A 21,784-nucleotide genomic window follows, 5' to 3' on the forward strand; every position below is an offset into this window, starting at 1 on the left:
TGGGATACCATAGAACTAGCGCGAGAAGGCAGGAGAATGGGTTTGAGTGGGAAAGATAAATCAGCCATGATTGAATGGCGGAAAAGACTTGATGGGCCAAATGCCCTAATTCTGCTCCTATAACTTATGAACATAAACTTATGAACGGGTGATCGCTGCTCGGCGTGGACTCGGGTGACCCGAAGGGCCTGTTTCCACGTTGTATCTAGAAAGTCTGATGTGGATTACACAACAAATATTTTAGCAGCAAGTTCTGGGAGATAAATTTTTTTTTAATATGTGACTAAACCTACTCATGTATTTACACAGAATAAGTTCTCCACTCACCTGGCATTTAATTCCCGCTTGACTACAAGCACAGAGTTCAGGATCACAATATATTCGGCAGTCACAGCCGCAGTCCTCTCTGGAAACTCGAATTGCACGAAGCTCGTGTTTCTCCTCTCCGTCAATCTTCTTGACACCAGACGCCCGTAACAAAGCCCTTCTCTTCTTGGTCGGCAATGGTTGTAGGAAGAAATAGTCATCGACTTCCGTGTTGTCCAGATCAATGTCATCATCAGAAATATCTTCCAGTGTAAGTGTGCTGGCTTCTTCAGACTCCACTGTTCCATTCTTTGTCAACTGCAATGCAAAAGGTGAGATGCTTTACAAAAAAAAAGACACAACGTGCTGGAGTAACACAGGCTGCATCTCTGGAGAACATGGATAGGTGACGGTTCACGTTGGGGCTCTTCTTTATCTTAGCACTTGTGCTCAGATAAAGCTACAGCCAGCTGGATCTTCCAGTTGCTAACCATTTTAAATCCCCTTCCCATCGCCACACTGACAGTTCTGTCCTGGACCTCTTCATGTCACAGTGAGGCCCCACGCAAACAGGAGGAACGGGCCCCTTCTCTCCCCTGTGCTCCACCTAGTCTTACACCCATTTCGCCTTGGATTTTGCTTTACTTGTTTAAACAGCATCCCAGGGAATCTACATTGTGCTCTCAAAGATTCAGCAATAAGCTTTTAAAGATAATAATGTAGAAAGACACAAAGTGCTGGAGTATTGCAATGGGTTGGGCAGCATCTCTGGAGAAAATGGATAGGTTGCGTTTCAGATTGGGGGCCTTGAACAGAATTACTGTGAACGGGTGATCAGGCCGAAGGGCCTGTTTCCATGTTGTATCTTGGGTGTTTTAAACATTAGTCAAGGGCTGAGAGAGGGGAGATAGAAACAGACCACTTTCAAGATTGGATGGGTGAATGAAGATGTGAACAGGTTAAATAATTATGATTAGAAATCTATCTGCTCTGTTATAAGATGAATGTTAAGATTAACTTTTTTCTCGAAGAATCTCAAACACTTATGAATAACATCTATAAGTTGCTATTGTGATAATTAGTTCATAATTAACAATTCATCTTGCTACAAGAGAGACAGATACATGGACAGTACAGGTTTATGGGTGGTACATGGATAGTACAGGGGTATGGACCAAATGTAGGTGGGACATCTTGGTCGGTGTGGGCAAGTTGAGCCAAAGGGCCTGTTTCCACGCTGTATGATGCCGTAACAATACATAGTAGAAGCAAGGAATTGCAAACACTGGTTTATACAAAATGCTGGAGGAACTCAGCGGGTCAGGCAGCATCTCTGGAGAACGTGAATAGGTGGCGTTTTGGGTCGGGACCCTTCTTCAGACCAACTGTCCATGTTCTCCAGGGATGCTGCCTTACTCCAGCACTTTGTACCCTTTAATACAATACATCATTGCGAAGAAATGAACAAGAGATTTGGCAAGTTTTCCTGCAGACAGTATAGTGCTGCCACCATGTGTTAAATGTACCACAGTACCCCTTCATTCTACCTATTGTACTTGAGTTCAACTTGACTTTATTAATGTATAGTTTATCTGATCTGTTTGCATAGCAGGCACAACAAAGCGTTTCATTGTACCTTGGTGTATGTGACAATAATGAAGCTAAACCTAGCGTTCAGTATCCCTGGCAGTCTCCACGTCAACATCCTGTGTCCTGGAATCACCACTCGTGGCCTGCAGCTGCTGGGATGAACTATGAATCACCATGACTCATGCCTTCTAGCAAGGGCAAAAACATCTGAAATACTCCATTAAATAAAATAATGTTTCTCAAAGCTGTAAGAAATTAGATTTAAAACTGTATACATTTTATATTTTTCATGTTTTTCCAAGTTATTATCCGGCAACTGAACTAACCTACCAACAACTAGACGGTGGTCCTGACCTCCCATCTACCTCATCGAAGACCCTCAGACTATCTTTAACTGAACTTCACTGGATTTTATATTGCACTAAACATTCTTCCCTTTATCATGTATCGGTACCCTGTGAATGGCTCGACTGTAATCATGTATTGTCTTTCCGCCGACTGGTTAGCACGCAACAAAAGCTTTCACTGTACCTTGGTACACATGACAATAAACTAAGCACAACCGGGCCCTTTGACCTAACACTTCAAACTTTGCCCCTCATCTGAAAGCTATGCCCTCTAGTCAAAGGCTTCAGAGGTCTTTTATTGTTACGTTGTCATCGTCGTGGCTATCCCTCAAGGTTGAGGATGATGGTCTATGTTCTGTTGGTTTTATGGACTCTTAGGTGGTTTATGAGTCCAATCCTGGCTTTGAAAGTTCATCGACATTCAGGACAGGTAATTCCAGATGGCAGATCGGGCTTTGGTTGCTGCTGCCTCTCTTTGCGTTTTCTTCTCTTTTCTTTTAATTCTGCGCATCTCCTGGCTTCGAAGGCCGCTGTTCCTTCTTGGATGATGGTTCACCAGACTTTCCTGTCCTTGGCATTGGTTTCCTAATTGTCGATGTCGATTTCACATTTCTTCATGCTGGCTTTTAAGGTGTCTTTGAATCTCTTCTTTTGTCCGCCTCTTTTCCATTTGCCTTCTTTAAGCTGGGAGTAGAAGGTTTACTTTGGTAGACGCTTGTCTTCCATCCGAACAACATGACTGACCCATCTTAGTTGGTTCTTGATGGCGAAGGCTTCGATGCTAGATGTTTTTGCTTCATACATCACGCTGACGTTGGTTCTTCAGTCTTCCCAACTGATATTTAAGCTTCTTCGAAGACATCGTTGATGGAACTTTTCAAGTGTTTTCAGATGGCGTTGGTATGGTGTCCAGGTTTCTGATGCAGACAGGATGTACTTTTCAGGACATCCAAAGGTGGATAGGATGTCCCATAAGAGTTCCCTTGATACCGAGTCGAAACCCTTAGTGAGATCGAGGAATGCCATGTACAAAGGTTGAAGTTGTTCACAACATTTTTCTTGTAGTTGACGCATTGTGAAGATCATGTCGGCTGTTCCACGTGATGGTCTAAAAATTGTTTTTATGTGTGGGATGGGGTTGGTGGAAATTTTTTCTAATCTCTTACCACGACGGAGATGTGATTTTTTTTCCGTATTGTATCTCCGTCCGTACTGCGGCCTAACATCGAGGAGCTGGCGGCCTTTGCTGGAGACCAACTTCGAGAGCTTCACCCCGGGAAAAAAAGTCACGTTGCACGAATTAAGGTACAGCGATATGCAAATTACCATACAGCCAAACTAAAACAAAAAGCAACAAGACACACAACCATAAAAGTTAACATAAAACATCCACCACAGCAGATTCCCCACATTCCTCACTGTGATGGAAGACAATAAAGTCTAATCTTCCTCCCGAGGTCGGAACAGTCGAACCATCCGTCGGGGTGATCGGAGCTCCCGAAGTCGGACCTTGAGCTCCACGATGTTAAAGTCCGCAGGTTCCCGGGGTGAAGCTCTCGAAGTTGGTCTCCAGCAGAGGCCGCCAGCTCCTCGATGTTAGGCCGCAGTACGGAAGGAGATACAATACGGAAAAAAAAAATCGCATCTCCGTTGAGGTAAGAAATTAGAAAAAGTTTCCAACAAGCCCCCCCCCCCCCACACACATAAAAAACAACCTAAAGGACACTAAAAACATACAAATAAAAACAACAAGGAAAGGGACAGACTGTTGGCGAGGCAGCCATTGCTAGTGCCACCGGTAGTCTTTGACATTTCTACCCTGGGAAAAAGTTTTGAACAGTCTACCCCGTCTCTACCTCCTATTATTTTGTATACTACTATCAGGTTTTTCCTTAACCTCTGGCGTTACAGAGAAAACAATCCAAATCTGTCCAAGATCTCCTTATCGCTAAAAACCTTAATCCAGGCACCATTGTGGTAAAGACAAAGGAGAGTGCTGCAATGACTCAATGGGTCAAGCAGCATCTATGGAGAACATAGAGAGGTGACATTTTGGGTCAGGACTCTTTTTCAGACATCGTAGAGGTGCGGGGGCGGTAGGAAACAAGCTGGAGAGAGGAGGGGCAGGACAAAGCCTGGCAGCTAATAGAGGGTATGGGGGTGTGGGTGTGTGTGGGGGTGATAGGCAGATTGTATTTATGAATGGTGTATCTGATCTGATTGGATACCATACAAGACAAAGCCTTTCACTGACAAAAGCCAGAGATGAAAAGACAGAATACAAGACGAAAGGATTGAAGAGTTGTGAATTGTGAAGCCAGAGGGAAGCGTTCTGGTAGGCCTCCTCCTCTGTGCTATCTCCACATTGTCCCTATAATGGGGCCACCAGAACTGGAGGACAACATACAAAGAGGTCATCATACCTTGAGCTTCAATGAGTTCAGCTTTTCCTCCTTGAGATGGTCCTTCAGCATCTCTCCATGAAGTCTCTCCTGTTCTAGTGCAAATTCACCCAGGGTGTACTGCCGCACACACTTGTGCCGGTTGGACATGCCCAGAGTGCTCCCTCCCTGGCTGGGAACACTGGTGAAGCCCTGCCTCCGCGTGAAGTAGTACACAGTCACGTAGTCAAAGCGCACGCTCTTCCTCCTCATCCTCTTCTCCCGTTTCAGGATCGATGATGCTGGAAGTGTAAATAGATAAATTAGTTTGACCACTGTGCGGCACGGTGGCACAGTGGTAGAGTTGCTTCCTCACAGTGCTAGATACCCGAGTTCGATCCTGACCAGAAGTGCTGTCTGTACGGAGTTTGTACGTTCTCCCTATGACCACGTGGGTTATCTCTGGTGGTCACTGTTTTGACAGTGTCGAAACAGGCCCTTCAGCTCAACTTACCAACACTAGTCCCACTTGCCTGCATTTGGCCCATATCCCTCTAAACCTGTCCTATCTATGTAACTATCTAAATGCTTCTTAAACTTTGCAATAATAGTTCCTGCCTCAACCACCTCCTCCGGCAGCTCAATCCATACATCCACCACCCTCTCAGATTCTAAAATCTTACCCCTTCACCTTAAAACAATGCCCTCTGCTTCTCGATTTCCTCTCCTCTGGAAAAGTGACTGTGCATCTACCCGATCTATTCCTCTCATGATTTTATCTAACTCTATAAGAACACCCCACATCCTCCTGCGCTCTAAGGAATAAAGTCCTAGCCTACTCAACCTCATCCTTTAGTTCAGGCCCTTAAGTCCTGGCAAAATCCTCGTAAATGGGTGCTCCGTTTCCTCCCACAGGCCAAAGAAATACAGATTTGTAGTTTAATATGCTTTGGTAAAAAACTAAATTGTCCCTAGTGTGTAGGACAGTGTTAGTGTACGCGTGATCGCTGGTTGGCGCGGACTCGATGGGCAAAAGGCTTGTTTCCGCGCTGTATCTCTAAAGTCTAAAGTATACAAAGCAGGTCAGGCAGCATCTCTGGAGAGAAAGCATACATACCATTGGGTTGCAAGGTATCCCAAGCGGAATATGTACTTACGAGCGAAGTGGCTGGAAGTGGACGGGTTGACACTATCTCCACTCTCGGCACTCTCGCTCCCAGAGACCTCATCCTCGGACTCCCTCACGGAGGAACATGGGGAGGTCCCTTCAACATCTTCAAACTTTCTCTTCAAAATCCCGCTCATGGTGCTTTCAAATGATCTACAGCGACTGCAACAAGACATAGAGCAAGCTGAATAGTATCTCGCATTTTGGATTAAACAAAGCACAACCGTCACTGACCATTAACTGTAGACACAAGGAAGTTCAGATGCTGAAATCCTGAGCCAAACACAAATTGCTGGAGGAACTCAACAGGTCAGGCAGCATCAGTGGAGGGAATGGACTGACACCGTTTCGAGTTGGGACTCTTCTTCAGAATATTAACGTAACCTTTTATGAACTTTGAGAATGTTGACCTTTGGTGCCACCTGGCCATTTGTGTCTCTGTATTGAGAACTTGAGGTGCACGGTGGAGCAGCGCCAGAGACCCAGGTTCGATACTGACTACGGGTGCTGTCTGTATGGAGTTTGTACATTCTCCATTTGACCGCGTGGGTATTCTCCGGGTGCTCCGGTTGCAAGCCACATTCCAGAGGTGTACAGGTTTATAGATTAATTGGCCGGTAAAATTAAAGATTGCTCCTGGTAGAGTCATAGAGAGTCATAGTGATACTGTGTGGAAATAGGCCCTTCGGCCCAACTTGCCCACACCGGCCAACATGTCCCAGTTGTGAGTAGTGTGTAGGATAGTGCTGGTGTGCAAGGTGATCGCTGGTCGGTACGGACTTGCTGGACCGAAGGTTTCTGTTTCCGCGTTGTTTCTCTAAGCGAAACTATTTTATAACATTGTAACTATTTATATAACATTGTAATTTTCACAAAGGGAGAGCTGTGAGAGAAGGTCTCATAGACCTGTAGTAACTCAGCGGGTCAGGCAGCATCTGTGGAAGAAAATAGACAGGCACCACATGGGGTAGGGACTTCCTCAGATTGATGTAGTAGGAGGGTGAAAACTGGAAAAGAGGTGGTGGTGGGACAAAGCCTGGCAAGCTAGGTGGATACAGGCGTAGATTGGCAGATCACCGACAGACTGAAGAAGAGTCCCAACCTGAAACGTTGTCTGTTCATTCCCTCTACAGATGCTACCTGACTCACTGAGTTCCTCCAGCATGGCGTTTATTACTGATAATAATTGATAAAGTGTGAGTTGCTCACACTTAGATGCTCAGATGCAATCTATTTATCAGTTGCCTGAAAGAGGCACAAATATGGTAATACAAGGTAGCACTTAACTTTATCTTGGTTTAGTTTAGAGATACAGCAATGGAAAGAGGCCCTTCAGTCCACAGTGTCCATTGATCACCTGTTCACACTAGTTCTATGTTGTCCAATTACATCCACTCCCTACACACAAAGGGCAATTTACAGAGGACCAATTAACCCAAAAACCAACACATATTTGGACTGTGGGTGGAAAATGGAGCACCTGGAGAAAGCCCAAGTGGTCAAAGGGGCAACGTGCAAAATTCACAGACAGCACTAGAGGATCGAACCCGGGTCTCTGGTGCTGTGAGGCAATAGCTCTACCCACTGCACCAGTTTGCCTCCCTTTGTTATTCTAGCTTCAATTTCCATGATCAACAAGTATTCTCATGGCTAAATCCACATACAAGTAGTCTGATTTTACAAGCTACACCCCTTTCAATTCTCTGTACAGAAACTTATGGAGCTCTTCGAAATGCATGTTTTCTATGAACTACCAGAAATGTCATTGTTTTAGGGGTTTAAAAATGTGTCATATCGATTCATAAAAGATAATTAATGGTTGTGATTCATCAAAAAGTGTTTCATTCAATAATTTGGTCAGGGAAGGGATTTGTATATATGGCAACATTCGTGCAAAATGTTTCAAGACACCAAGTTAGACTATGAAAACAGGCACTTCGGCCCAACATCCAGGCTGACCAAGAATGGCCCATCTAAACAAGTCCCAGCTGCCAACATTTGGCCAATATCCCTCTAAACCTTTCCTATCCATGTACCTGTCTAAGTGTCTTTTAAATGTTGTTATAGTATCTGCCTTAACTACCTTCTCCATATACCCACCAACTCTGTGTGTAAAGGTTGCCCCCTCAGGTTCCTATTAAATCTTTTAAGATACACTTTTAATTTCTTCTGCAAAAAGGGAAAGGTATCCTGTTCATGTCATAGGAGCTGAACCAGGCCATTCTGCACATCGAGTCTTCTCCGCCATTCAATCATGGCTTTGGCTCTCAACACCCTTACAAATCTAGAATCTGTCAATCTCCGCCTTAAAAATACCCAATGATTTGGCCTCACAGCCATCTGTGGCAATAAATTCCAGATTCACCACCCTCTGACTACAGAAATACCTCGTCATCTCCTTTTGATCTGCACTATTGCCTAGACTTTTATTTACTCTAAAACAAACAGCCATTCCAGACCATAGTTAAAATGTTGATATGCTTATAATTTGCTAAATAAAATGAAAATGGATCCATATTTTGTTGGAGTGGATGGAGTATGGGATTATATGCTTCATTTATCCCTTGCAAATTGCAAACTATAAAAGATATTCAAGTTGCATGTGGCACTGTTGGAATGTTTTGAATGTGCAGAATTTCAGAAATTAACTCCCACTGACAAAAACTGCTACACTGTCGAAGTACATGGAAAATAACTTGAATATTTGGGCTCATTCAGGATATACTTCCACTACAATGGGAATAGAGTTGTACCGCAGAGAAACAGGCCATTCAGCCCACCCTGTCCACACTGACCATGTTGGCATGTTGGACTACATCCATTTGCCTACATTTGACCTATATTCATCTAAACCCTTCTTATCCATGTATCCATCCAAATGTATTTTAAAAGTCATACAGTGCCCTCCATAATGTTTGGGACAAAGACCCGTCATTTATTTATTTGCCTCTGTACACAATTTGAGATTTGTAATAGAAATGTTTGCTGTGTCCCAAACATTATGGTGCTCTGAAATGGGGGGGGGGGGGACTATGTATAAACACAGCTGCAATTTCTACATGGTGAAACCAAAATGTATCAAAATGGCCTTTAATAAAATCTGACAATGTGCACTTTAACTACATTTGATTTTTTTCTATTACAAATCTTAAATTGTGGAGTACAGAGGCAAATAAATGAATGATGGGTCTTATCCCAACCATTATGGAGGGCACGCTAGTTGTATTCATTTCTATAACTTCCTCTGGCAGCTTATTCCAGATACAGATTACCTTTTGAGTCAACAAGTTTCCCCTGAGGTTCCTCTTAAATCTCTCCCCTCTCGTTAGGCCTGTGCCCTCAAGTTTTAGAATCCTCTATCCTGAGAAAAAAAACGAAGTCATGCCCCTCACGATCTTGTACACCTCAATAAGGTCACCCCTCAGCCTCCTACACTCCACAGAAAAACTTGTCCAAACAGGCCTGTCCAACCTCTCCCTAATGCAAGTTTGACTATCACAGGGCTGCCAGCTCACACGCTTTGAGCGTGAGACTCACGCCCTCAAGCAAACTCTCACGCCCTCACGCTCATCAGAAATTTCTCACGCTCAGTGGTGAGAAATTTTGTAATCAACGAAAATTTCAAAACTCGGATAAACTGCATGGTCCGCGGATATTGGAGAACAGGGGCTGCGGGACGGATGGGAGCAGAACCAGTGGCCGGAACAGATGCGGGGAGCCGGGACGGACGAGTGTTTGCCGGGGCCGGCGTGTCACTCGCTGCAGCTCTAGCCATGGAGCGCTCCGGACAGTGCGAGTGTCTCGGGCGTCGGAGCCGTTGCGAGAGTCTCTGTGCCGAAGGGACAGACTCTCAAAGGGAGGTGGAGAGAGAGAGAGAGGGGAAGGAGACAGGGAGACAGTGGGGAGAGAGAGAGGGGGGGGTGAGAGGAGAGAGGGGAGAGACAGGGGGGGAGAAAATGAAGAGAGAGGAGAAGAAGGAGAGGGGGGGAGAGGGGTAGGGGAGAGAGGGGGGAGTGAGGTGGGAGAAGGGGGGGAAGTGAGAGAGGGAAGAAAGAGGGAAGATAGAGAGGGTTGGAGAGGGAGGAGCGGGTAGGAGAGAATGGGAGAGAGAAGGGGAAGAGAGAGAGGGGTGGTAAATGAGAGAGGGGGAGAGGGGGGGAAAGAGAGAAAAAGGGGAAAGAGAGAGATAGTAGGGCAAAGAAAAAGAGATAGAGACAGAGGGGAAAGAAAGAGCGGAAGGGGAGTGATGTGGGAGAGAGAAATAGGGGAGAGAGAGGGGGAAGAGAGAGGTGAGAGCGAGAGAGGGGAGAGAAAGAGGGGGAGAGAAAGAGGGGAGAGAGTGTGTGGAGAGAGCAAGAGGGAGAGGGAGAGAGGGGGAGATAGAGAGGGAGGGCAGTAGAGAGGGGGAAAGCGAAGGGGAGAGAGAGGAGAGAGAGAGGGAGGGGGGAGAGAGAAGAAAGAGAGGGGGAGAGAGTTAGGGGAAAGAGAGAGGGAGAGGGAGAGGGAGAGGGGGAGAGAGAGGAGAGAGGGGGATAAGAGAGAAGGGGAAGAGTGAAGGAAAGAGAGGGGAGAGAGGGGGGAAGAGAGGGGGAGAGAAAAGAGAGGGAAGGGGAGAGAGTGAGAGTGGGAGACAGGGGAGAGAGAGGGGGTGAGAGGAGAGAGAGAGGGAGAGAGGAGAGAGAGAGGGGAAGAGAGGGGAGAGATGGGGGGGGGGGAGAGAGAGAGCGAGGGGGGTTGAGAGGAGAGAGAGTGTGAAGAGAGGGGGGGGAGAGAGAGAGAGAGTCTCTGTGTCGAATTTGCCCAGGTGACCGGCATGAATCAGGCTGCGGCTCGGTGCATCCTGGAGGACAACCAGTGGCTGCTGGAAGTAAGTACCAAGCACTGGGTAGAAACGGTGGAAGGTAGTGGACTTCAAATTGGGGTGGTTGGAGAAAGCATCCTGCTTGCCTGCTAGATTTTCACTTACTGTAACTGCAGGAAAAATGTTCCCGATGTTGAGGGTGTTCAGAACCATGGGTCACAGTTTAAGAATAAGGGGGGGGGGGGCAGTTAGGACTGAGATGAGGATAAACTTTCTTCATGTAGAGAGTTGTGAATCTGTGGAATTCTCTGCCACAGAAGGCAGTGCAGGTCAATTCACTGGATGTTTTCAAGAGAGAGTTACATTTAGTTCTTGGGGCTAACGACATCAAGGGATATGGGGAAAAAACAGGAAAGAGGTACTGATTTTAGATGAATAGCCATGATCATATTGAATGGCAGTGCTGGCTCGAAGGGCCGAATGGCCTATTCCTGCACCTATTTTCTATGTTTCTATGCTTGAGTATATGGCAATAAAACTCGATCACTTGATTTTGAAGCATTCATGCATGGTGGAGGTATAATGTAGTCATAGAGTGATACAGTGTGAAAACAGGCCCTTCGGCGCAACTTGCCCACACCCGCCAACATGTCCCAGCTACGTTTGGTCCATACCTCAAAACCTGTCCTATCCATGTATCAGTCTAACTTTTTCTTAAATGTTGGGATGGTCCCTGCCTCAACTACCTCCTCTGGCAGCTTGTTCCATACACCTATCACCCTTTGTGTGGATAAAGTTACCTCTTAAAAAGTTACCTCTTAAAAATACTTCATACAAAATACATTGAAATCATACTTCTACAGTGCACTAAAACATGATTTTAATACATCAAATTTCAAAACGTTCCTACCCTTCTTCCACACCCTCTCCCCACTCGGTTGCTCCACCCTCACCGGGTACCCCCAAGGCCAGTGATCAATGATCGCAAAGCCTCCCCCCTTTCAAAAACACTCCAATCCAATTTAAAGCATATATATTGCATTCAAGTGTAAGTTATAAGACTCGCTACAGTATGCACCATATTGCACAATTTCAAGCTTAAAAATGCAAATGTTCCGTACCAATGTTCCGTACCCCCCCAGTCGCGATGCTCCCTCGGGCTTGGTCTCTCGCAAATTTCTCACTCCCAACTCTCACCCCATGTTGGCAGCCCTGCTATCACCATGATGCAACATTCAACTTGTGTTATGGTAACATTTAATGCATACGTTTGTTTATAAGTGTATGTGAAGAACTCAATCATTCACATGACTTCACAGATTTTAACAAGCATGTTCAATGCTATTCCACAGAATGGAATAATATTAGCCCAATCTGCCCAGTAGCAAACGATTACAATGATATCAGATGCCTGGTATAAACCTGATTGGATTTGAGAAAAAACACAAGTATTAACAGAAATGTTGGTAGATGGTAGATAGTTGGGCAGTAAACAATAAGGGTTATATTAAATGGATCTTCTTTCATATTCATGGTATTTGTGCCATAACCCTCAGTGGTGCAGAAGGTAGAGTTGCTGCCTCATAGCGCCAGGGATCCTGACCTCAGGCGGAGTTTATGCATTCTTCCTGTGACCAGGTGAGTTTCCTCCGGGTGCTCCAGTTTCCTCCAAAAACTAAAACTTGGGACGTGGTAGGAAACCGGAGGACCCGGAGGAAACCCATGCGGTCACAGGGAGAACGTGCAAACTCCACACACAAACATCACCCATTGTCAGGATCGAACCCAGATCTGGTGGTGTGAGGTAGTAGCTCTAGCCATTGCACCTCTGTGCTGCCCGCACAAGATGGGAATCTTCTCTCACAGAAACTCGGTTTGGTAAATTATTTAATGTATGTTATTGTCAATGATATGTTTAATTTTTAACGTGTTGATTTCATACTATTTAGACACTGGTTTATTAAATTAGAAGTTGAATGTTCACAAAATCAAAACAGAAGAGGGGGTTATAGTGATGGAGAGAGTTGTTGATGCATGGAGCTTAATTTACGAATGAAATATAAAGGGAGGGAGAGATAGTGGGTGGAAGGAGCTTTACATTTCACTCCTCTTCATAAATTCATAGTTTCTTAGTTATTAAAGCAGAATTAGGCTATTCGACCCATCAAGACTACTCTGTCATTCAATCATGGCTGATCTATCTTTCCCTCTCAACCCCACTCTCCCCATAACCCCTGACACCCTTACTTATTAAGAATCTATCAATCTCCACCTTAAAAATGATGCATTGACTTGGCCTCCACAGCTGTCAGTGGCAATGAATTCCACAGATTCACCACTCTCTGGCTAAAGAAATTCCTCCTCATCCTTTTATTCTGAGGCTATGGGCTCTGGTCTTAGGCTTTCCGACTAGTGGAAACATCCTATCCACATCCACTCTATCCTAGTCTCTAGAGAAACTGTTGTAGCCCAGGGTTGATTCAGCCTGCAATTGCAAAACTAACAGAGGATTTATTTCACTTTACACTGTCCCCTCAGGCAGTCTTAAGGGCCTGTCCCACTTGGGCGTCACTTGCGCGTCACGCAGGTGGCGCACGAAGATTTAGTGAATCCCAAAATCCTGGGGCGCCGTGTGCGACCGTGCGTCACTGCCTACGCCACCAGATCTCACCACGCGCCATGCACGCGTATTGCACGCCATGCGCACGTGACGCGTAAATGATGTTCCGTAAATGACACGCAAATAACGACCGAGTGGGACAGGCCCTTAAATCCAAGCAGGATAAATATTCTAGCTCTTTTCACTTTCAGATCTTTGTACCAAAGATTATGCATGTTATGCCGTTAACGGTGATATATTCTCTACCAAACATATCATTACAGCCAATATGAAACAAAATACAATTGGCTAGACTCCACCAATTAGTTTTTACAAAAACACAATTTATATAGTGTCACGAGAGCACGTGTTATTGTGTCCTTAAAATCATGTTATTGCTTTAAAATGGGATCATTACGATGAATGAATCCTTGGGGTACACTTTAGAATCACTAAGTTATTCCGAAGCTAACTGACATGTAATGGTTATCTTGATCGCTGCATTTCAGACAGAAAATTGGACGGAAGTTTTAAACACACAAAGGAATGCTGGTTCATATGAAATTATATCTTACATTGTCAATATTATTAGGTTTAGTTTAGTTTATTGTCACGTGTGCCGAGGTACAGTGAAAATATTTTTGTTGTGTGCTAGCCAGGTTAAAAAATACTTTCTTCACAATCTGCAACTAAAATAAATAATAATAAATAATATTGTCTATTCAAACCCGTCTCACACCCACTGTTCTTATCTATGGCCTTTGTTCCAACCATCTGCCTGTCATAATCCACCCCCCCCCCTCCCTTCGCCTTTGTCAACCTATTGCCTGCCACACTTCGTCCAACCTCTCCCCTTTCCTCCACCCCACCCCTGAATAATAATAATAATAAGAAGAAGGCGACTGATGGTAGGGGGGTCCTGAAGTCTGAAGAAGGATCCCAATCTAAAACATCACCCATCCTTATTTTCCAGAGATGCTGCCTGACCCGCTGAGTTACTCCAGAAGGGTCTCAATGAGATACATCGCCTATCCATGTTCTCTAGAGATGCTGCCTGACCCGCTGAGTTACTCCAGCACTTTGTGTCCTTTTGATATGTGGTCACATAGTGCTTTTTCATCAAGAGGACAGGCATACTGATGTGAGCTTTTAGGCTTTTTCATCTGAAAAAAAATGTCACGTTGGAAAGAATGCAGAAGGGATTCGGCAGGATGTTACTTGGGGGCATTAATTATAGGGAGAGGTTCGATAGATTGGAACTTTTTCCTTTGGAGCGTAGGAGGCTGAGGGATGACCTTACTGAGTCGCATAAGATCATGGCTAAAGTGAACGCTCAGTCTTTTACCCAGCGTGGAGGATTTTAAAACTTTAGGGCACAAGCTTAATGTGAGAGGGGAGAGATTTAAGAGTGACATCAGGGGCAACTTTTTCACTCAGATGGTTGTCCGTATCTGGAATGAGCTGCCAGAGGAAGCTATAGAATATAATTACAATGTTTAAAGGATATTTGGGCAGATATGTGGAAAGCTATGGTTTGGAGGGATATGGAGCAAATGCAGGTGAATGGGACCAGCACAGTAACAAGTCGGCATGGCCAAGGTGGGCCGAAGGGCCTGTTTCCATGCTGTACAGCTCTATGACTTTGTGAAACAGAATTTTTAAGCAAATGTTGCGAAATGAGGCAACAGGAGTACATTTTCTGACAATGAAGATAAAATGTTTGCATCAGTAACGTCTGTTTCCTTTGTTTAATGTACAGTAAAACACTGCAATTGCAAAGGCTTTGGAAAATCAATAAATTCAACCGTTTCCATTACATTTAAAACGTCGCCAAGTTAACTGCACAGTGTCTTTGGATTAAAACTGGGCTGTAGAATCTGTATATTGGAGTTGAGTGAATTGAAGTGAGTCTTTGATTTCGAAACAGGAGAACAGTGATATCAGTCAAACACACTCCCCACAATACAGGACCTCCGTAACAAAATGCCAACTCATCGGTCCACACAGCTAATGAGATAAATAGAGGTACATATTGTGCGCCACGATCACAGTACAAATAGCGACTCACAGCATTTCCCCCAAGGCTTGCATCTGAAACACCGCAAGAACAAAGTAGCAGGCAGAATTTGTAACGCGAGGGAGTCTATTGATTCATTATTCACTGACAAACTTGCACGGAATATGTAATCTGTGGTATCTCTCTCATGATACCCCGTGCATACTAATCGTCTGCTCTCCGCTGTTCTACCGGTGCAGAACGAACAATTAACAGTGTTTTGTTGCTCACGTAACATTGTTTGCAATGAGACATCTCCAAATTGCCAAGCACAATATTCCCTTGCATTTCACGCCTCCAGACTGCATAGCAGTGTCTTTGGGTGCCACGCCGCAGTGGGACTTTTACAGGTGCTTTCATTACATCTTTTTTTGCTTTACCGGATAACGAGAGATGTACAGTACCTTGTATTTATTCTTTCCACGGGCTCCTCCTCAGATCTGAAGCCATTATGTATTTTTGAGGGAAATACTGCCACCATATGCTTTATATTGTTTAATCACAACGGCAGCGGGTTCCACAAAGGTTCATTAGCTTCACTTGCCCCAAATAGCTCCAGTCGGACTCAGTCCCCTGTGTGAGTCTGGAACAGCCAGGCATGCAGCGTTTCACCGCCTGAAGATATTTTCAGCAGCTCGGGGACAACATACGAGCGGATCGGAACCAGGAATCGGCCATTATTTTACCGGTTTAAATGGTACAGGCGAGGTTCGACAGCAGCTCTCGTAGACCAGGGGCTGTGGTGAAGTGGGGAATAGGATTCAGCTTGTAGCGTACAGCAGCAACGAAATATTGTCGAGAAACAAAGAACTGCAGATGCTGGTTTACAAAAAAAGACACAAAGTGTTGGAGTAACTCAGCCAGTCTCTCTGGAGAACATGGAAAGGTTACGTTTTGGGTCAGGACACTTCCTCAGACTGATTCTGATTCTTAGCAGTTAGTTGGTGTATTAATCTAGGATTAATATGAATTAATATTAATATTCGATTAACATTAGATTAATAATACTAATACAATCTGGGATTAAGTATTAATCTAAAGTAAGGAGATAACTGAATAATGTTAATTTAAAAAAAGACACAAAGTACTGGAGTAACTCAGCGGGTCAGGCAGCATCTCTGGAAAATATGGATGGGTGACTTTTTAGATCGGGACCCTTCTTCAGACTTCAGGGTCCCGACCCAAAATGCCACCCACCCACTGAGTTACCCCAGCACTGTGTCCAGAACTCGCGATGGGATTAATAAAACAATTAATTAAATAATCAAATGGGATAATTAATTAACAAGTATGGAACAGTAAATAAATAGTCGAGAAACAAGGAACTGCAGATGCTGGTTTATAAATAAAAAGACCCAATAGTCCCTTCCCCACTCCTTCACCCAGGTCGTTTTACCAGATCTACAGTTAGCCACATTGTTCTCTCTTGAGATCTTGAGAAGGGGCTTACCAAAGCCAATTAACCTACAAACCTGTACGTCTTCGGAGTGTGGGAGGAAACCGGAGCACCCAGAGAAAACCCATGCAGTCACGGGGGGAACGTACAAACTCCGTATAGACAGCACCTGTAATCAGGATTGAACCCGGATCTCTGGTGCGCCACCATACCACCTGTTACCCTGTTATCCCACTTTATCATCCACTCTCTACACACTAGGGGCAATTCACAGAGGCCAATTAACCTACAAACCTGCAGGTCGTTGGGATGTGGGTAGAAACACAGGACTCGATATGATAAAACTTTATTCATCCCCAGAGGGAAATGGGTCTGCCGACAGTCACAACACACGAGGTACACAAAAACTTGAAATTAAAAGTGAAAACAAAAAGATAAAGACAAGCGACTGTTGTCTGGCTGCTGTGTGCACAGTGCCTTCACCGGAACAAATGAACAAACAAACAAACAAATACAGACTTATCCCCTGGGCGAAGGATTCTAAACTAGAGTGCCACACCGGGTCCCACTTTGTTCTCCCACCCTCCCTCACAACGGTCCCCCCATGCAGGCTCCCCATTGTCTTCCCCGCCCTCCCCGCTCACGCTCATCGATTGCAAGACTCCACCACCGCAGAGGCTCCTGTTGCCACCGCCGAGGCCCCACTGCCACTGCCGAGGCTCCCACCGCCGCCACCGCTGAGGCTCCTTCGGCCCTGACAAGCCTCTCCGCCCGGCTTCACCCCAGTCCCCTGGGAGGCCTGTGGAGCGAGTCGGGCCTACCGAGTCTTCGGTCGTCGTTCTGGTCATCGGTAGCATGGTTGTTCGGCGGGCGGATCGGGCCCGCATGGTTCCCCAGGACACTAACGCAGGTTCAACGGACAGGTTGAGTCTGCATTGGAGGTAGTGCAAAGAAAATCTACCAAGACTCTATCTATGCTTTCTATGGTGCATGTGATAATAAAGTCTACTCCTAAAAACAAACACTAGTCCTGGTTAACACATCACCAGTAGCTGAAAATTCCACTAAATCCCATAAAAGTTAAACATGTGATTTAAATCACATTTCACTACTTGTTGAATAATTGCTTCTGGTTTGTTTCTGTATCACGTTACTGAACACGTTGTTATTACATAAATAGGACATTATAATCTGAATGGAATAATTATTGGTGCAATTTGAGTACTCAAAGTATTTGTTGACATTTGACCAAGGGGTAGCATTTTACCATTTCACAGATCTAGGCTTTTGTCAGCTGTATGGCTAATTCAGTTGCTTTTCAACACAAGCCATAGTCCCAGAGGTAACAATATTCCATGTTCTGCATTGCAAGGAAATGGGTCAGGGGAAGTGGCAAAAAAATAGGTGCAGGCTTCCAGCACCAGCAAAACTAGCTTTCTCTGACTTTTGAGTTTGAGCTTAGTTTAGTTTGAGTTTGAGTTTGGTTTATTGTCACGCGTACCGAGGTACATTAAAAAGTTTTTGTTCTGTGCTAAACAGTCAGCAGAAAGACAATACATCGTGGATATGGATACAATCGTGCCATCCTTAGTGTACAGATACAAGGAATAACATTTATTGCAAGATGGGGTCCTGTGAAGTCTCATTAAAGATAGTCCGAGGGTCTCCATTGAGTAGTAGCTCAAGACCGCTCTCTAGTCGTTGGTTCGATGGTCTTGGAAGGAGCTGTTCCTAAACCATGCTGTGATGCATTCCGATAAAATGCTCTCTAGGGCGCAAATGTAAAAGTTGGTGAGAGTTGTTGGGGAAATTTCCTAAACTTTGAAAATTGCATGTTTGTAGTGAATCAGGCTGCATGTGGCAATTAAATTGAATCATATGACAATTAGGAGGTACCATAGCATACAAAAAATAGAATAATTCACAATTAACTTCTTTCTTAGACTGACTGAAAAAGCATTTTGATCTGCCGTTATATTTTTGCCACAGGGGGTTTGTCTGTTAGCAAACACACGCTTCTGTTAGAATCAAAGAGTTGCAGATGCTGGTTAATACACAAAAGGACACAAAGTGCTGGAGTAACAGTGGGTCAGACAGCATCTCTGGAGAACATGGCCAAGTGACATTTCAGGTTAACAATGTCCTTCAGTCTGAAGAAGGGTCCCAACCCAAAAACGAATCCATGTTCTCCAGATATGCTGCATGACCCGCTGAGTTACCCCAGCACTTTGCGTCTTTTTGCATATTAACCAGCAGCTGCAGCTCCTGGTTTCTACAAATTCATTTTTAAGGATTTAGAAACATAGAAACATAGAAATTAGGTGCAGGAGTAGGCCATTCGGCCCTTCGAGCCTGCACCGCCATTCAATATGATCATGGCTGATCATCCAACTCAGTATCCGTACCTGCCCTCTCTCCATACCCCCTGATCCCCTTAGCCACAAGGGCCACATCTAACTCACTCTTAATTATAGCCAATGAACTGGCCTCAACTACCCTCTGTGGCAGAGAGTTCCAGAGATTCACCACTCTCTGTGTGAAAAAAAAGTTCTTCTCATCTCGGTTTTAAAGGATTTCCCCTTTATCCTTAAGCTGTGACCCCTTGTCCTGGACTTCCCTAACATCGGGAACAATCTTCCTGCATCTAGCCTGTCCAACCCCTTAAGAATTTGCATAAAAGATGTCTGTATTTGAGAGTCATTCAGCATAGAACAGGCCCTTTGGCCTGACTCATCCGTGCTGACCAAAATACCCTGTCTAAGCTAGTCCCATTTGCCCGCATTTGGCCCATGTCCTTCTAAACCTTTCCTATCCATGTACCTGTCCAAAGGTCATTTAAGTATTGTTATAGTACCTGCCTCGACCTGCTCTTCTGGCAACTCATTCCATATACCCACCATGTGTGAAAAAGTTGCCCCTCAGGTTCCTATTAAATCGTTTCCCTCTTACCTTAAACCAACGACCTCTGGTTCCTGATTCCCCTAGCCTGGGTAAAAGGCTTTGTGCATTCACTCTACGTATCCTCTCATGATCTTATATACCTCCACAAGATCACCCCTCAGCCTCCTGCGCTCTGATGAAATAAAGTCCTAGCCTGCTCAACCTCTCCCTATAGCTCTGTCAACGTCCTCAGAAATCTCCTCTGCACTCTTTGTGAGCAAAGTCATTAGGAAATCAAGTTAAATACAGTGGTAGCCAGTATGAGATAACTGAAAATGGGACAGTTTTGGGAACAGTTTCTTCCCAGCTGTTATCAGGCAACTGAATTGTCCTCTCACCAACTAGAGAGTGCTCCTGACTTCCCATCTACCTCATTGGAGACCCTCAGACTATCTTTAATCGTACTTTATCTTGCATAAAAGTTATTCACTGTATCTTCTATCAGTACTGTGGATGTCTGGATTGTAATCATGTATGGTGTTTTCGCTGACTGGAGAGGACACACACAAAAAAGCTTTTTGCTGTATCTCGATACACGTGACTATAATAAACTAAACTAAAACTAAAGGATTTCTAATTAGGCTCCTGTTCCCCTCTGCCTTAGTTCTGACACACAGCCCAAAACCAGTCTTTTATGATCCCAGGAGTGGGGGGGAGGGGATGGGGGGGGGGAGGGAGGAATAGTTAAACATTAGCATTTGCAGTGCAACTAATGGGACTGACTTCATCAAATATGCACGTTAAAATGTAGGTTGTTCTTATTGGAAGTAGGGGAAAGAGGTCACATGGGACTGTCGACTTAACAGCCAGCCAGTCTTAACTGCAGTCACTTAAGCACTTAAATCACAATGGACTCTGCAAACAACAGACCTGAAAATTACTAGTTGAGCCAGAAAATAGTTTTTTGATTGATTGTTTGAAAGATACAGCATGAAAACAGGCCCTTCAGCCCATAGTCCACACCGACCATCAATCACCCATTCACATTAGTTCTACGTGTAGGAAGGAACTGCAGATGCTGGTTTAAACCGAAGAGATTAAAAATGCTGGAGTAACAGGCAGCATGTGTGGACAGAAGGAATGGGTGACGTTTCTGGTCGAGACCCTTCTTCAGACTCTAACACCTTAGTTCTTTTTATCCCACTTTCTCATCTTCTCCCTACACACCCTCCCACCTGCCGGCATTTGGCTCATATCCCTCTAAACCTATCCTATCCAACTATCTGTCTAAATATCTTTTAAACAGTGTTGTAGTACCTGCCTCACAAACTCCTCTGACAGCTCGATCCATACACACACTGCCATTTATGCAGAAAAGTTGCCCCTCAGATTCCTTTAAATCTTTCCCCTCCTCACCTACAACCTATGTCCTCTGGTTCTTGATCTACCATTCCTGGTTAAAAGACTGTGTATTTACAGTGCATTCAGAAAGTATTCAGAGCCCTTCACTTGTTCCACATTTTGTTACATTACAGCCTTTTTAAAATGGATGAAATTTTTTTTTTATCATCAATCTACACACAATACCCCAGAATGAAGAAGCGAAAACAGGTGTTTAGAAAATTTTGCAAAGTAATTAAAAATAAATAACTGAAATGTCAGATTTACATAAGTATTCAGACCCTTTGCTATGACACTCAAAATTGAGCTTAGGTTCATCCTGTTTCCATTGATTATCCTTGAGATGTTTCTACAACTTGATTGGAGTCCACCAGTGGTAAATTAAATTGATTAGACATGATTTGGAAAGGCACACACCTGTCTATATAAGGTCCCACAGTTGACAGTGCATGTCAGAGCAAAAACCAAGCCATGAAGACGAAGGAATTGTCCGTAGACCTCAGAGACAGGATTGTGTCGAGACACAGATCTGTAGAAGGATATAAAACAATTTCTGCAGCATTGCAGGTCCCGAAGAGCACAGTGGCCTCTGTCATTCTTAAATGGAAGAACTTTGGAACCATCAGGACTGTTCATAGAGCTGGCCGCTCAGCCAAACTAAGCAATCGGGGGAGAAGGACCTTGGTCAGGGAGGTGACCAAGAACCCGATGGTCACTCTGACCGAGCTCCAGTTCCTCTGTGGAGATGGGACAACTTTCCAGAAGGACAACTATATCTGCAGTACTCCACCAATCAGGCCTTTATGGTAGAGTGGCCAGACAGAAGACACTCCTCAGTAAAAGGCACATGACAGCCCGC

The 21,784-nt window shown here is 44.6% G+C and overlaps 1 protein-coding gene across 5 annotated transcripts in view; it reads right to left on the reverse strand.

The window, feature by feature from the left end:
- Window positions 1-21,784, reverse strand: part of csrnp3 (cysteine-serine-rich nuclear protein 3) — a 101,376-nt gene that overhangs the window by 5,248 nt on the left and 74,344 nt on the right. For 3 of the 5 annotated variants that reach the window (XM_055638173.1, XM_055638170.1, XM_055638172.1), the window contains 4 exons: window positions 15,653-16,067; window positions 5,782-5,954; window positions 4,667-4,926; window positions 328-624 (listed from right to left, as the gene is read on the reverse strand). In XM_055638173.1, coding sequence (XP_055494148.1) covers window positions 328-624; window positions 4,667-4,926; window positions 5,782-5,954; window positions 15,653-15,729 — 807 coding nt within the window. In that variant the 5' untranslated portion in view covers window positions 15,730-16,067. The remainder of the gene's footprint in view (window positions 1-327; window positions 625-4,666; window positions 4,927-5,781; window positions 5,955-15,652; window positions 16,068-21,784) is intronic. The other 2 variants (XM_055638174.1, XM_055638175.1) reach the window with 1 other exon arrangement.

This window comes from Leucoraja erinacea, chromosome 7, assembly GCF_028641065.1.
Source record: "Leucoraja erinacea ecotype New England chromosome 7, Leri_hhj_1, whole genome shotgun sequence".
NCBI classification, from domain to species: domain Eukaryota; kingdom Metazoa; phylum Chordata; class Chondrichthyes; order Rajiformes; family Rajidae; genus Leucoraja; species Leucoraja erinaceus.